The sequence below is a fragment of the Malaclemys terrapin genome, chromosome 1 (genome assembly GCF_027887155.1).
Source record: "Malaclemys terrapin pileata isolate rMalTer1 chromosome 1, rMalTer1.hap1, whole genome shotgun sequence".
Classification (NCBI taxonomy): domain Eukaryota; kingdom Metazoa; phylum Chordata; order Testudines; family Emydidae; genus Malaclemys; species Malaclemys terrapin.
Genome location: NC_071505.1, coordinates 229,285,647 through 229,299,225, shown reverse-complemented (window position 1 = coordinate 229,299,225; position 13,579 = coordinate 229,285,647). Strand labels below are relative to the sequence as shown.

General features: G+C 49.5%; 1 protein-coding gene across 3 annotated transcripts in view; it reads left to right on the top strand.

Annotated features, from left to right (window-relative positions):
• Nucleotides 1–13,197, top strand: part of LOC128825813 (granulocyte-macrophage colony-stimulating factor receptor subunit alpha-like) — a 35,812-nt gene extending 22,615 nt beyond the window's left edge. For all 3 annotated transcript variants that reach the window (XM_054008630.1, XM_054008622.1, XM_054008639.1), the window contains 3 exons: nt 4,619–4,654; nt 12,101–12,230; nt 12,834–13,197. In XM_054008630.1, coding sequence (XP_053864605.1) covers nt 4,619–4,654; nt 12,101–12,230; nt 12,834–12,847 — 180 coding nt within the window. In that variant the 3' untranslated portion in view covers nt 12,848–13,197. The remainder of the gene's footprint in view (nt 1–4,618; nt 4,655–12,100; nt 12,231–12,833) is intronic.
• Nucleotides 13,198–13,579: the final 382 nt, after the last annotated feature.

Below are 13,579 nucleotides of genomic sequence, written 5' to 3'. Positions count from 1 at the left end.
GCAATTATGAGCACTATGAACACCACGCGCATTGTCCTGGAGCATATGCAGAGCCAGGACATGCCAAGGCGAAACCCGGACCAGCCGAGGAGGCGATTGCAGCGCGGCGAAGAGAGTGATAAGGAAATTGACATGGACATAGACCTCTCACAAGGCACAGGCCCCAGCAATGTGGAAATCATGGTGTCACTGGGGCAGGTTCATGCCGTGGAACGCCGATTCTGGGCCCAGGAAACAAGCACAGACTGGTGGGACCGCATTGTGCTGCAGGTGTGGGACGATTCCCAGTGGCTGCGAAACTTTCGCATGCGTAAGGGCACTTTCATGGAACTTTGTGACTTGCTTTCCCCTGTCCTGAAACGCCAGGATACCAAGATGAGAGCAGCCCTCACAGTTGAGAAGCGAGTGGCGATAGCCCTGTGGAAGCTTGCAACGCCAGACAGCTACCGGTCAGTCGGGAATCAATTTGGAGTGGGCAAATCTACGGTGGGGGCTGCTGTGATCCAATTTGCCAGGGCAATGAAAGACCTGGTGATAGCAAGGGTAGTGACTCTGGGCAACGTGCAGTCAATAGTGGATGGTTTTGCTGAAATGGGATTCCCAAACTGTGGTGGGGCCATAGACGGAACCCATATCCCTATCTTGGCACCGGAGCACCAAGCCACCGACTACGTAAACCGCAAGGGGTACTTTTCAATGCTGCTGCAAGCCCTGGTGGATCACAAGGGACGTTTCACCAACATCAACGTGGGATGGCCGGGAAAGGTACATGATGCTCGCGTCTTCAGGAACTCTGCTCTGTTTCGAAAGCTGGAGGAAGGGACTTTCTTCCCGGACCAGAAAGTAACCGTTGGGGATGTTGAAATGCCTATCGTGATCCTTGGGGACCCAGCCTACCCCTTAATGCCATGGCTCATGAAGCCGTACACAGGCAGCCTGGACAGGAGTCAGGACCTGTTCAACTACAGGCTGAGCAAGTGCCGAATGGTGGTGGAATGTGCATTTGGACGTTTAAAAGCGCGCTGGCGCAGCTTACTGACTCGCTCAGACCTCAGCGAAAAGAATATCCCCATTGTTATTGCTGCTTGCTGTGCGCTCCACAATATCTGTGAGAGTAAGGGGGAGACCTTTATGGCGGGGTGGAAGGTTGAGGCAACTCGCCTGGCCACTGATTACGCGCAGCCAGACACCAGGGCGGTTAGAGGAGCACAGCAGGGCGCAGTGCGCATCAGAGAAGCTTTGAAAACGAGTTTTGTGACTGGCCAGGCTACTGTGTGAAACTTCTGTTTGTTTCTCCTTGATGAACCCTCCAACCCCCCCACCCCCGACCCGGTTCACTCTACTTCCCTGTAAACCAACCACCCCACCCCACCGTCCCCTCCCCAATTCGAGCACCGCTTGCAGAGGCAATAAAGTCATTGTTATTTCACATTCATGCATTCTTTATTAGTTCCTCACAGAAGTAGGGGGATAATTGCCAAGGTAGCCTGGGATGGGTGGGGGAGGAGGGATGGAAAAGGACACACTGCATTTTAAAACTTTAACTCTTATTGAAGGCCAGCCTTCTGATGCTTGGGCGATCATCTGGGGTGGAGTGACTGGGTGGCCGGAGGCCCCCCCACCGTGTTCTTGGGCGTCTGGGTGAGGAGGCTATGGAACTTGGGGAGGAGGGCTGTTGGTTAAACAGGGGCTGTAGCGGCGGTCTCTGCTCCTGCTGCCTTTCCTGCAGCTCAACCATACGCTCGAGCATATCAGTTTGATGCTCCAGCAGACGTAGCATTGACTCTTGCCGTCTGTCTGCAAGCTGACGCCACCTATCGTCTTCAGCGCGCTACTTGCTCTTTTCATCCCGCCATTCAGCCCGCCACCTCTCCTCCTCCTCATGTTCTTATGCCTACTGCCCACAAGCTGAAGTTTGGCTCCTGTTCTTCCCTTCCCTTTACAAGAGGGGAAGCTCTGGCTGGAACAAGGATCAGCCTCTCAGGCGGCCCCTAGAGAGTCAGCTCTAAAGGCTCAGTCTCTCAGAATCTATTGCCTCATCGAAGGGTTTACCTTCTACCCTTCTTCCTGGGGCATATTGCTTTACCATCAGTCAGGGCGGCTTCGGGAGCTGTGCATCTTGCGGCTGTCTCCTCCTCGGCTGGAGTCCCTTTGTTGCCAACAGTCTCTAGCTGGAGCAACCTTCTTCCTTTTTACTGTCCCTTCCTGTGGTAGGTTTCCCTCCTTTAAGCTCCTCCCACTCCAGGCTGAGCAAGCCTTGCAGGTGTGTCTTGTTAGCATGAAACAGGCACAGAGGAGATAATTAGCCTCTTCCATACCAGGGTGAGGGCATGTCCCTTCATATACCCTACCCCTCAAGATGGGAAAAACATTTGGGGTTGAGTTGTCTCCAACCCTGATCTGTGAAAAGAAATCTGCGTGAGCATGGTCCGTTCCCACCCAGTATCAGAAACTATAAGATTGAATGAGGGTTCGTATCCCTGATGGACTGGATCCAGCATAGGGGCGCATGATCAGTGATCAGGGAAAAGGGGCTGTGCAACAAGTAATACCTGAGGGCTTCTACTGCCCATTGGATAGTGAATGCATCCTTTCCAATGATGGAGTACTACTTTTCCCTTGTGAATAGCTTCCTACTTAGGTAAAGGTCCTGGTGTTGTCCCCCTTCAAAGTCTTGTGAAAGGATGGCGCTGAGACTGACGTCCTAGGCATCAGGGTGTAATATGAATTCCCCAGAAAAAAAGCAGGGCTGAAGAGCATGGTTCCCTGACAGTCATGTTTTCAGTTCTCTGAACGCTTTCTTGCACTTCCCATCCCAATGGATTTTCTTAGGGTTGTTGCCTTTTATGAAGTCTATAAGTGGGGCTGCAATTGAGGCTAAGCTGGGGATATACCACTAGTAATATCCTGCCAGGGCAAGAAAATGTCTGACTTGCCTCTTTGTCTGGGGGACAGGACATGCCTACACCTTATCAACCACTAGTTTTGCCAGGCCACCTCCTACGCATTATCCCAGATAGGTCACTTCACTCACAGCCACCTTACATTTCGCCAGGTTGGCTCTAAGTCATACCTCCTATAATGCTTTTAACACTTCCTATAAATGCTGTAAGTGGTCTTCCCAGGTGGTACTGTAGACGATATTGATGATGAATGCCTGTGGTGGGCCTGGTGTCGCACCACCCCTTTGTGGCAGAGGTGGGATGGGGTGTCGGAACCTTGCCACTCCCAAGTTCACGTGCTCGCCTCTCTGTGGGTGGCCCGATGTGGCCTAATGGCCTCTCTCCACACAATCACCTGTTGGGCAGGGTAGTGTTCCCTAATGGCCAGAGTCCATATAAATCGCTCCCCACATTGGAGCAGTGTGGCCCAATGTCCAGAGTCCATATAACTCTTTCCCTACAGGTGGGGTAGTACAGCCTAGTGGCCTGAATCCACGTAACTCACCCCAAGTGTCAGGGTAGTGTGGCCCAATGGCCCAAGTCAATATAACTCCCCACTTGCAGGCGGGGTAATACAACCTAGCGGCCAGAGTCCACAAACTCGCCCCAAGTGTCAGGGTAGTGTCGCCCAATGGTCCGAGTCCATATAATTCCCCCCCTCACTGGTGGGGTAGTACGGCCTAGTGGCCAGAGTCCATGTAAGTCACCCCAAGTGTCAGGGCAGTGTGGCCAAATGGCCAGGGTCCATATAAATCATTCCCACCGTTGGAGCAGTGCGACCCAATGGCCAGCATCTATATAATCACCCCCATCAGACAGGGTAGCGTGGCCTAGCAGCTAGAGTCCATATGATTCCCATGGTGGGGGGGGGGTGGAGTGGTAGGGGGACCCGGACCTGCCCTCTCCACTGGGTCCCGACCCAGGGCCCTGGTAGTGGCAAGTTCCCCTTGCCACCAGCTCGGCGGGGATCCACCCAAAACACGCCGAGCGTCTGTGCAGCTCTAATGCTGTTTTCCTCTAAAGTTCCCCTGGGTCTGTCAAACCAGACAGAATTGATCAGTTTGGCAAAGCAGCTCCATCTGCTGTGCACCTAGGCAGAGTACATGTGTCTATGAAAACATAATTTGCTCCTGAAGTCTTTTCCTCTATGCATCACTACATGTCAGGGGAGAACTCACTCAGACCATGCTTACAGAAGAAAGAACAAAAGGCAAACAAGAGTAGCCACATATGGAACCCAAGGAACCAGCCTCAGCCTCCTCTTTCTTTGTGATGTCACCGTTAAACAGGACAAGGGGGAGGGAGACTTTAATTCAGCACCAGCATCATGCAATTGCTTGTCTAAGGAAGGAAGAAAGGAAGAAGATTTAAGTTTCCTTTCTTTTTTAACCTGAAATGCAAGAAGCACAAACTTTGACTAGAAACCAAACTCAGGCGAGTTATTGGAGCAGACTCACCAGGTTTGCCAGTCATTAATTACAACCAAGGACATCTGTATGTGATAGGAGGAAACTTATTGCATAATATTGGAATCTTAGATATTGTAAATTCTATTTGCACCTTCTTCTGAACCAAGCTAGTAAGTAAACAATCAAAAAGGAAAAGAAAGAAAGAAATCGGGTATTACAAGGTAGCAAAACAAATAATAAAATAATAAACTTTTCTTTGTCTTACAGGCCAATCCCAAGGAAAGCAGCAATGAGTGTCCTACGGTAACTATTCTCTTCTCATACTAATATATGGTCTTGTCCTGGCTTAGCATTTACTCTACTACAGTGTAAAATATTGTTACTAGTGCCTAAATAGTTTTGGTGTCAATATAACACTCAAGTAGCTGTCACTGGGGTTGCTGGAGGGGTCATACTGAGATTGCTCAATCAGGGCCAACTGCAAAGAATGGGGCAGACGATCCCCAAAACAGTTGGTTTATTCTTCTAATTCGGGTCACCAAATTAGACCAAGCAGTTTCTGCAATACCATACTGGTTATCAAGAAGCTAAAATAGAGTTCCCCTTAAGCAATCCAGCCTTTGGCTCCCACCCAGACAGCCAAGTCTGTCAAATATGGTGAGGATTACTTAAAATCTTATTCGCCATATATAAAGTTCTATCAATCCCAAGAGATTGGACACATTAACCACCAGGTCAATGAATATTTCAGATTTTACACAAGTACACGCTTACAGCCAATTCTTATTAGCTAATTTAAGATTTATTTAAAAAGAAAAGAAAAAGTTACTTTGGATAAAAGATCATTATACATATGGAGATGAATAAAGTTCTTAGGTCAGTTTCATAGCAGAAATGGTGAGCTGCTGATTTGCAAAAAGTCCTTCCAGAATCACTTTAATAGCCAGTCCATGTATAGAGTTTGTTCAAATTCTTCCATAAGAATTTGCAGGGACAGTCCAGGGTATCTGGAGATCTCAGTCTTGTAGCTTGAACTTCCGCTGACGAAGTTTAAGCAGATCTGAGAGTTCTTTTATAGTTTGCTAGCAGGCTATGACACAGCAGGCATTCCTTGGATGAAGAAGAGGTAATATACATTGTTGCTTTGAAGTAAATCTCTATTTCCTAGGCACACACTGGTAACGAGCTGCATTCATTAGCATAAGGTAATTAACCATTCAAGTAGTTCATAGGTAGTTTACTACAAATTTCAAAGAGAAATAAAGGTAATGGTATTATAACAACCCAAGTTTCATCTAAATGTTAATATTCCTTTTTCATCCTTGAATCAATAGAATATAACAGACAGGAACAGATGTTTAGCATCCACAAGCTAATCTGGTCACATTTTTAACATCTAACAAGATCTAGGTAAACACAGACAAATACACTCAGTAGCTTCTTCTAATTTTCTAACAATACAGGTTTACATTTTAAAGAATTTAGTCTACTTTAACAAGGCTTTGATAACTATCTACAAGGAATGGCCCTGTTTACCATGGACATACTTATCTAATATGTCCTTAAGGTTGATTTTGGGTCACTTAGCCTGCTCATTGCTTAACCCTCACTGACTCAGTGTCACAGTAGCATACTACAAAGTATCTTTATGTTTCAGTTTTCTTAACCCATTGTAACGGGGCAAGACTCACCCCTGTGGGGCCTCCTGTTGGTTGTCCTGGGAATTAGCTCTTTTGACCCAGAGTGCCCTCAGCAGGGTGGTGCCTCACTGCCGCTGGCCCCCGTGTCCCTCCCAGACCCGGTGCTCCTTGTCGGTACACCCGCTCTCTTGGTCTCCCCCACCCAGTATCCCCACCTCACTTCAGTCTTGGGCTACTGCCAGTCACCATCTAGCCTCCGCTCTCTGGTGCAGACTGTAGTGTAAAAGCCACTCATCACAGGCAAGGGGGGGTTGGACCGGCTGCCTCTGCCTACTCTGGGCTGCACCTTTGCAACTTAGTACCTTTCTGGCCTTTGACATGGCCACACCCTGGGCTTTTCCAGGAGGGAGCTCCCCAGCTTCCTTGCTCTATTCCCCAGCCCTGCTCCCCTCAGGTACTCTGTTCAGCTTCCCAGCAGCCAGGTCCTTCTCTCTCTAGAGACAGAGAGAGACTGACTCTGCTCCTGGCCCACTGCCCTCCTATAAGGGCCAGCAGAGCCCTGATTGGGGCGTGGCCACAGTTGAGCCTGCTTCCCCAATCAGCCTGGGAACTGCTTGCTCCCAGCCACAGCCCTCTCCTGGGCTGTTTTAAGCCCTGTAAGGCTGGAGCAGGTGACCACCCCACTACATACACCCCTCCTCAAAACCCCCACCCTTGGTGGAAGGGGAACCTCTTGGCCTGGGCTCCCCAAAGTTGGCACTCCAGGGCTGCCCCTCCGGTTCCGCATGCTTTCTCTTCCAGGCCTCCCAGCTTCAGGCCATCTCCCAGGCCTGTGCCTTGGCCTTCCGATGGGCCAGCTCTGCCTCTTTGAGCTGCACCCTCAGATCAGGGTCCCCAGGCCCTCTTCCTTCAGGGTCTGGGTCCATTTCATCTCTTGTTCCTGGACCACTTGGGCCTTAGCCTCATGCTGGGCCCTCTCAGTCTGCGTTTCTGTACTGGTGACCTGCCTGGCGATGGTCTGAGTCCCGACCTCCTTCGGGGTCTCCTCCATCCCGGTTACCGCCTTCTCCAGCTTTGGTCCTTCCGGGCCCACTGGCACCTCCTCTGGCCACCTCTCAGGTCCTCCGAAGATGGCTCAGTATCCAGCAGCTCCAGCAGGCGCTCCACCTCCGTCCTGCCCGGGGCTTCTCGTGGTCCATTTGGGGTTCGGTCCCTTTGCCGGGACCGACGTGGACCTTTCACATCAGGCCTGGGCATGTCCACTGCATATGGCCCTGTCGACCACAGGCCCAACAGATCTGCAGCTGCCCGGCTTCCCTCACCCGGTGGACTTTCCTAGGGACCTGTCCTTGTCCCTGTTTGGGCTGCAGCGCCCTGCTTCCACCCCAATAGGGACAGTCCCGTCTTAAATGCCCACACCTGGCACAGGCATAACACGTCTTCTGTTCCACGCCAGGCCTCCTGGCCCTGGCGCTGGGCTCCTCGCCCGGCTCTAGGTAGTCCCTCCTAATCTGCCTACAGAGGAGCTTTATCAGGGCCCGATGATCCTCTGCCAGCTGGGCAACTGTCCATGGAGGGCTCATTGCACCTTCCACAGTCCATTCTGGGTCTCCCGGACCCCCTGCAGGTCGTCAGCCCCCTTCTACCAGGGCACTGACCTCGGGGCCCAGCCAGGGACAACACCCGGGGTCTCCCCATAGAAACCTCCAGTGTATCCAGGATCCATCATCCCCTGTTCCTTTAAGTCCTGGGGCAATAGTCCCACTGTCCTTCCTGTGCCCCTTGTATTGGGGGTGGACCACCTATGCCCGCATTCTCCACCACTGTGTAACAGGGCAGGACTCACCACTGCGGCGCCTCCTACTGGTTGTCTTGGGAATTAGCTCTTTTGTCCCAGAGTGCCCTCTGCAGGCTGGTGCCTCGCTGCCGCTAGCCCCTGTGTCCCTCCCAGACCTGGTGTCCCTTGTCCTTGGGTGCTGCCCCCTGGCAGTATACCCGGTCTTTGGGTCTCCCCACCCAGGGGAACCCCCACCCACTATCCCCACTATCACTTCAGTCTTGGGCTACTGCCAGTCACCATCTAGCCTCCGCTCTCTGGTGCAGACTGTAGTGTAAAAGCCACTCATCACAGGCAAGGGGGGTTTGGACCAGCTACCTCTGCCTACCCTGGGCTGCACTTTTGCAACTTAGTACCTTTCTGGCCTTTGACATGGCCACACCCTGGGCTTTTCCAGGAGGGAGCTCCCCAGCTTCCTTGCCCTATTCCCCAGCCCTGCTCCCCTCAGGTACTCTGTTCAGCTTCCCAGCAGCCAGGTCCTTCTCCCTCTAGAGACAGAGAGAGACTGATTCTTCTCCTGGCCCACTGCCCTCTTATAAGGGCCAGCTGAGCCCTGATTGGGGCATGGCCACAGTTGAGCCTGCTTCCCCAATCAGCCTGGGAACTGCTTGCTCCCAGCCACAGCCCTCTCCTGGGCTGTTTTAAGCCCTTTAAGGTCGGAGCAGGTGACCACCCTGCTACAATCATATTCCAAACTGTTAGGTCAGAATCAAAGATATATGTAATCTGGATGGACCCCTAAAAAATTTTATATGGAGGTGCAGACCCCTTTGGAAATCTTAGATATAGTCTGCAGACCCACGGGTTGAAAGCAACTGTTCTATGGTAATGACAACCTTTCACGGACCCCATATACATAATCTTCAGACCCCAAGGGGTCCGCGGACCACAGATTGAAAACTACTGCCCTAGCACATCAGGTAATTAATTCAAAGATAGAACATCATCTAACTTTCCACACACCTTTCAAAACCTTCCATTTTCTATTGGTTTCACACACACACTGATACAAATAAAATAAATTCTGTCTCTATCATAATTTGATGTTGTTTTGCAAAAGGTGGGAAACAAATTTTATTTCATTCTTTGCAATACTTTCCCATGTATAGTGGCAAACAAATAACAACAAAAAACCCAACACCAAAAGCTCAGGACAGTTTAAATTGGACGAAAAAAACTTCAAGCTGTCTAGGAGCTTCAGTATCTTATTGAGTGGGGTTCCAATATATTCCAAGATATTCATTTTAACAGGAATCTGACCTGTGTACTTCACCTCAATCCAGAAAGTCTTACATCTGAAGAAGTGAGGTTCTTACCCACGAAAGCTTATGCTCCCAATACTTCTGTTAGTCTCAAAGGTGCCACAGGACCCTCTGTTGCTCAATCCAGAAAGCCATCCAAGAGTTAGCAAAACCATATCTTAAAGGAACTAAATCCTAGTAACATAAAATAGTGTAGGTCTTTATGATATATACGTATGAGTAATTGGGTGGACTCAAACACAGTAATGTCTAGCAGAGACTGTGAATAGCATTGGGAGGTGTACATATTGGGTTCCGGGAAGTGGGCGGGCAGAAGCCCGCCCACTGCTAAAGGATCCCCCCCCAGCCTAAGGGGAGGATCCACAGGGCCTGGAACTCAAATAATTACGGGGGACAACTAATGTAAAAACAGGGACAGGAGTGTGGTCAAAGGGTCAAAAGAAGAGAACCAGACGGAGACACCGAGCAGAGAACCCCGGACAGCGCCCACTGCTCCTCAAAGGCATCAAGGGAGCCAGTGGACGCCGCCCAGAGGAACTCTGCCCGGATACGTGAATGGACAGAGGATCGGAAACAGGCCCCACAGTCACAGGAACCTCCATCGGCCAACCTCCTCTCATTGGGAGGTGTAGCAGGGCAGTCACCCCACTCTGGTTAGAAAGGGGTTATAAGCAGCCAAGGGAGGCTGCTTAGGTAGTCAGCCACAGGTGTGGTTGCACGCAATTAGGGCACAGCTGGCCCTGATAAAGGGGCAGGCTGAGCAAGTGGGAGAAGAGACTCTTGTTCCATCTGGGGAGCAGAGAGGACTAGGCTGCCTGGGAGATCAAGCAGGGTACCTGAGGCAGAGCAGGGCTGGGGAAGGGCAGGCAGAGCTGAGGAGCTCTGGTCTGGTGAGTCCCCAGGCTGAGGCCTTGCTAAAGGCCAGGGGAGCTACTAGGGCTGCAAGGAGGCAGCTGGAGCTAGAAAGGCAGCAGGTCCAACCCTTGCCAGGGCTGAGTGGCCATTACAGACTGCAGTTAGCCCCTGAGAGAAGGGGCTAGATGGCGAACGGCAGTAGCCACTGAGGCAAGGTGGGTATAAAGGGTTGGGATTCCCCTGGGAGGGGAGGCCCAGAGTGTGGTGGCACTGCTGTGGAGCCGCACCCCAAGGTAAGGGGCACTGGGGTCTGGGAGGGATGTGGGGCCTGAAGTGCTACTGGGGCGGGGGGTCACAGGAAGCAGGTACCGACAGGGAGACACTGGCCAGCAGGAGGCGCTCTGAGGCTGGAATTGAGCTAATTCCTGGACGACCAGCAGGAGGCACCATGCCAGTAAGTTGGCGCTCTGTTACAGATGGCACAGAGAATTAATCCTTGCATCACTAAGCCTATGGTGTTGTGATAAAATAAACAGAATTTTTCTATAGTTCACCTTCCTTTTCTCCCTTTGCTTAGGAGACATAAAAGCAAGGAAGGAAACTAGGAAATCTTCTTAAAGCACAAGAATTTAAGTGAAAGGTTACAACACTGAAGACTTAAATGCAGAAAAATCTTCCAAACAGAAAAATGCTATGGTGGGATGGTGTACTGTGTTTTGCATGTTGCATATTTTTTGGAAAAATTCTGGCATTTAACCATTGTGACAGGATCCCCGGGATACAACCTGGAACTGGGGTACCGCTGTGCACTCTTAATTCTCCAGCTGCAGCTGTCTCTCACAATGCTTTGCTAATGACAAGCAGCAAACCCCTCCAGACACTCAGCACAACAGCGTGTAGACCCCCACACCCAGCTAGATTGCATGAATGCTCCCAGAGCCACTCATAAACACAGAGAAAGGCACCAGCCAATTCTCCCCAGCCTTACACCCCAGAGTTGTACTGTCTTGCCCTGGTCAGAAGCCTGATCAATGTAGGTTTATTACCCAGTCTGCCCCTCCCTCAATGTGGAGAGGACAACGCACCAGCCTTTGTAAACTGAGCACTTTCCCAAGCACTTCAAGCAAAATTCACCTTTTTAGGTAAAGTATAAAACAGATTTATTAAAGAGAAAGAGAAGATTTTAAGTGATTATAAGTGGTAGGCATAAGAGACCAGAGATAGTTACCAAAGAAAATAAAAGATAAATGCACAATCTAAATCTTAAACCTTAATACACTAAGCAGTATTTAGATCAAGCAATTTTCTCACCCACTGGATGTTACAGTTCTTAATACACACTTCTCCCTGAAGCCTGGACCAGTCTCCTCAGATGAAGCCTTCATCTTCTCAGCATTCTTGTTGCTCCCACCATAGGTGGGGGAGGAGAAAGGCAAAGGCATGCTGCCACTGTCCCCTATTTTATATCCTCAGTCCAAGTGCCTAAAAGACACTTGCCCAAACACGTTCTGGTGGACTTTACTGAGTCACTGGGTTGAGCAATCCCCCTGGTGTGGCCTTGTGCAACTGAGTCATAGAGTTGAGCTGTCCCCATTGTGTGGTGCTCTGGCAGCTGTCATTGAATTGTAAATCCCTTGATTATAAGTCCCCGGTTGATTAATGGTCATTGAACACCCTCCTGGGCAGGAGTCCTTTGTATGTCACTAGCAAATTTACAGCATATTTCAGTAACCCTACAGCAAAATCTCATAACTTCATACACACTGGTGATATACATATTTGGACAGAACAAGGAATTTCAGCAGATTATGACCTTTCATATGATATCTTATATGGCATGCTTTGTATGAAATATCACAACTACATATGAATGATGAATATGGGGGTTTCAGGGTGCCATTTTGAGGTACAGTGTGTCACAACTATATTCTGTTTCCATAAGCAGGCACAAATATATCTTTGTAAAGCTGGGATCAACAAATGAAAACTTGCATGTAATATATACAATGAAGACAAGTACTTAGTCTAACTATTCTGTGTTTGTACAGTGTCTAGCACAATGGGGTTGCATTCTTGGCTGGCCCTTAGGCACTACCATAATACTTGTTGTTGTTATTATTATTAATAATAATACTAATAATTGCCTTGTTTTTAGGTAACAGGAACAAGCTACATATTTCCGAATTACAACATGAAAAAAAAGTACACCTTGCAAATCAGAGCAAAGGGAGATTTATGTCTCGTAAGCCAGAATTGGGGGGAATGGAGTGAGCCCATTGAGTTTGGTAAGGATGTTGAGTATTTCTTTTATTTAATTTTCCCTCGGTAATTATCTGTCTGTTTCACTTACTGTCTCACCTTCACAGACACAAACAAATCTTAATTCTATTCAAATATTTTATTCCTGCCTGCTGAGAAGGAAGTGAGGGAGATTATTATGTACCTTTTAATCCTTGGGAAGCACTCAAATACTATGGTAATGAATGCCAGAAAGAGTTAAGACTGAAACAGCAATAAATGCTCAGCTACCATAGTTATGAGTGTGGCAATCATGGTAAGCCAAAGAGTACATGGGGCTGGTTCTACCGCATTCATATCATGTGGGAATGGTTTCAAACTGCAGTGCCCTCCTTTCCCATAGCAACCAATGCTAGTTGTGTTTGCCATTTAAAAGGAGGGGCTGCAGTTGCCGTTTAAAAGGAGGGGCTGCGGTTTTGGAGTGGATGTGCACACACACATGCCCCCTCTCCCCTATATGTGGCTATTCTCTGGGATGATCCCTTTTAGACAAGCGCAAACAGCCCAGCATGCCCAGAGTCTAATGTGTCTGGGATCACCAAAGAGAGGCTATTAATGTTCCCTTACAAAACTTCCCCTATTTCAACCAGGTGACCATGAATGATTTCACTCTCCTGAGGCTGACACAGAAAGATAAAGACCGAATGTTGCATGAATTGGACCAAAACCCAGGACCATTCGCTGCCATGCTTTGTGCTGCAATGATTCCAGACCACTTGCTACTGGCTTGGCGTGGTAAAGTATCCTACCGTGGAGGACGAAATAAGGCAGCCCTCCCCAGAAACCTTCTGCAAAGGCTTTCAGAGTACCTCCAGGAGAGCTTCATGGAGATGTCCCTGGAGGATTCCCGCTCCATCCCCAGACACGTTAACAGACTTTTCCATTAGCTGTACTGGCCGCAAATGCATCCCAATTGTTCAGGGGAAATCAAACATTAAACACAATTGCTTTTAACCCATGTAGCGTCGTTAGAAATGTGCACTCACCAGAGGTGCCTTCTCCACTTTCAGGGTCTGGGAACCATAAGCCCTAGGAATGTATTGGCTCCAGGGTGAGGAAAACGTCCTGGCTGCCAGGGAGAAAAGATTCTCCACTTGCCTGCTGCACATTCTTCTCCTTTTCCTCATCCACAAAATCCTCATCCATGTTGTGTGAGGCTGCCACCTTGCAGGTGTCCCCAGACAGTGGTGGGGTACTGGTAGGGTCCCCCCCTAGAATGGCATGCAGCTGATCACAGAAGCGGCATGTCTACGGCTCTGACCCAGAGTGACTCTTTGCCACCTTTGTCTTTTGGTAGGATTGCCTGAGCTCCTTAATTTTAATGCAGCACTGCGGT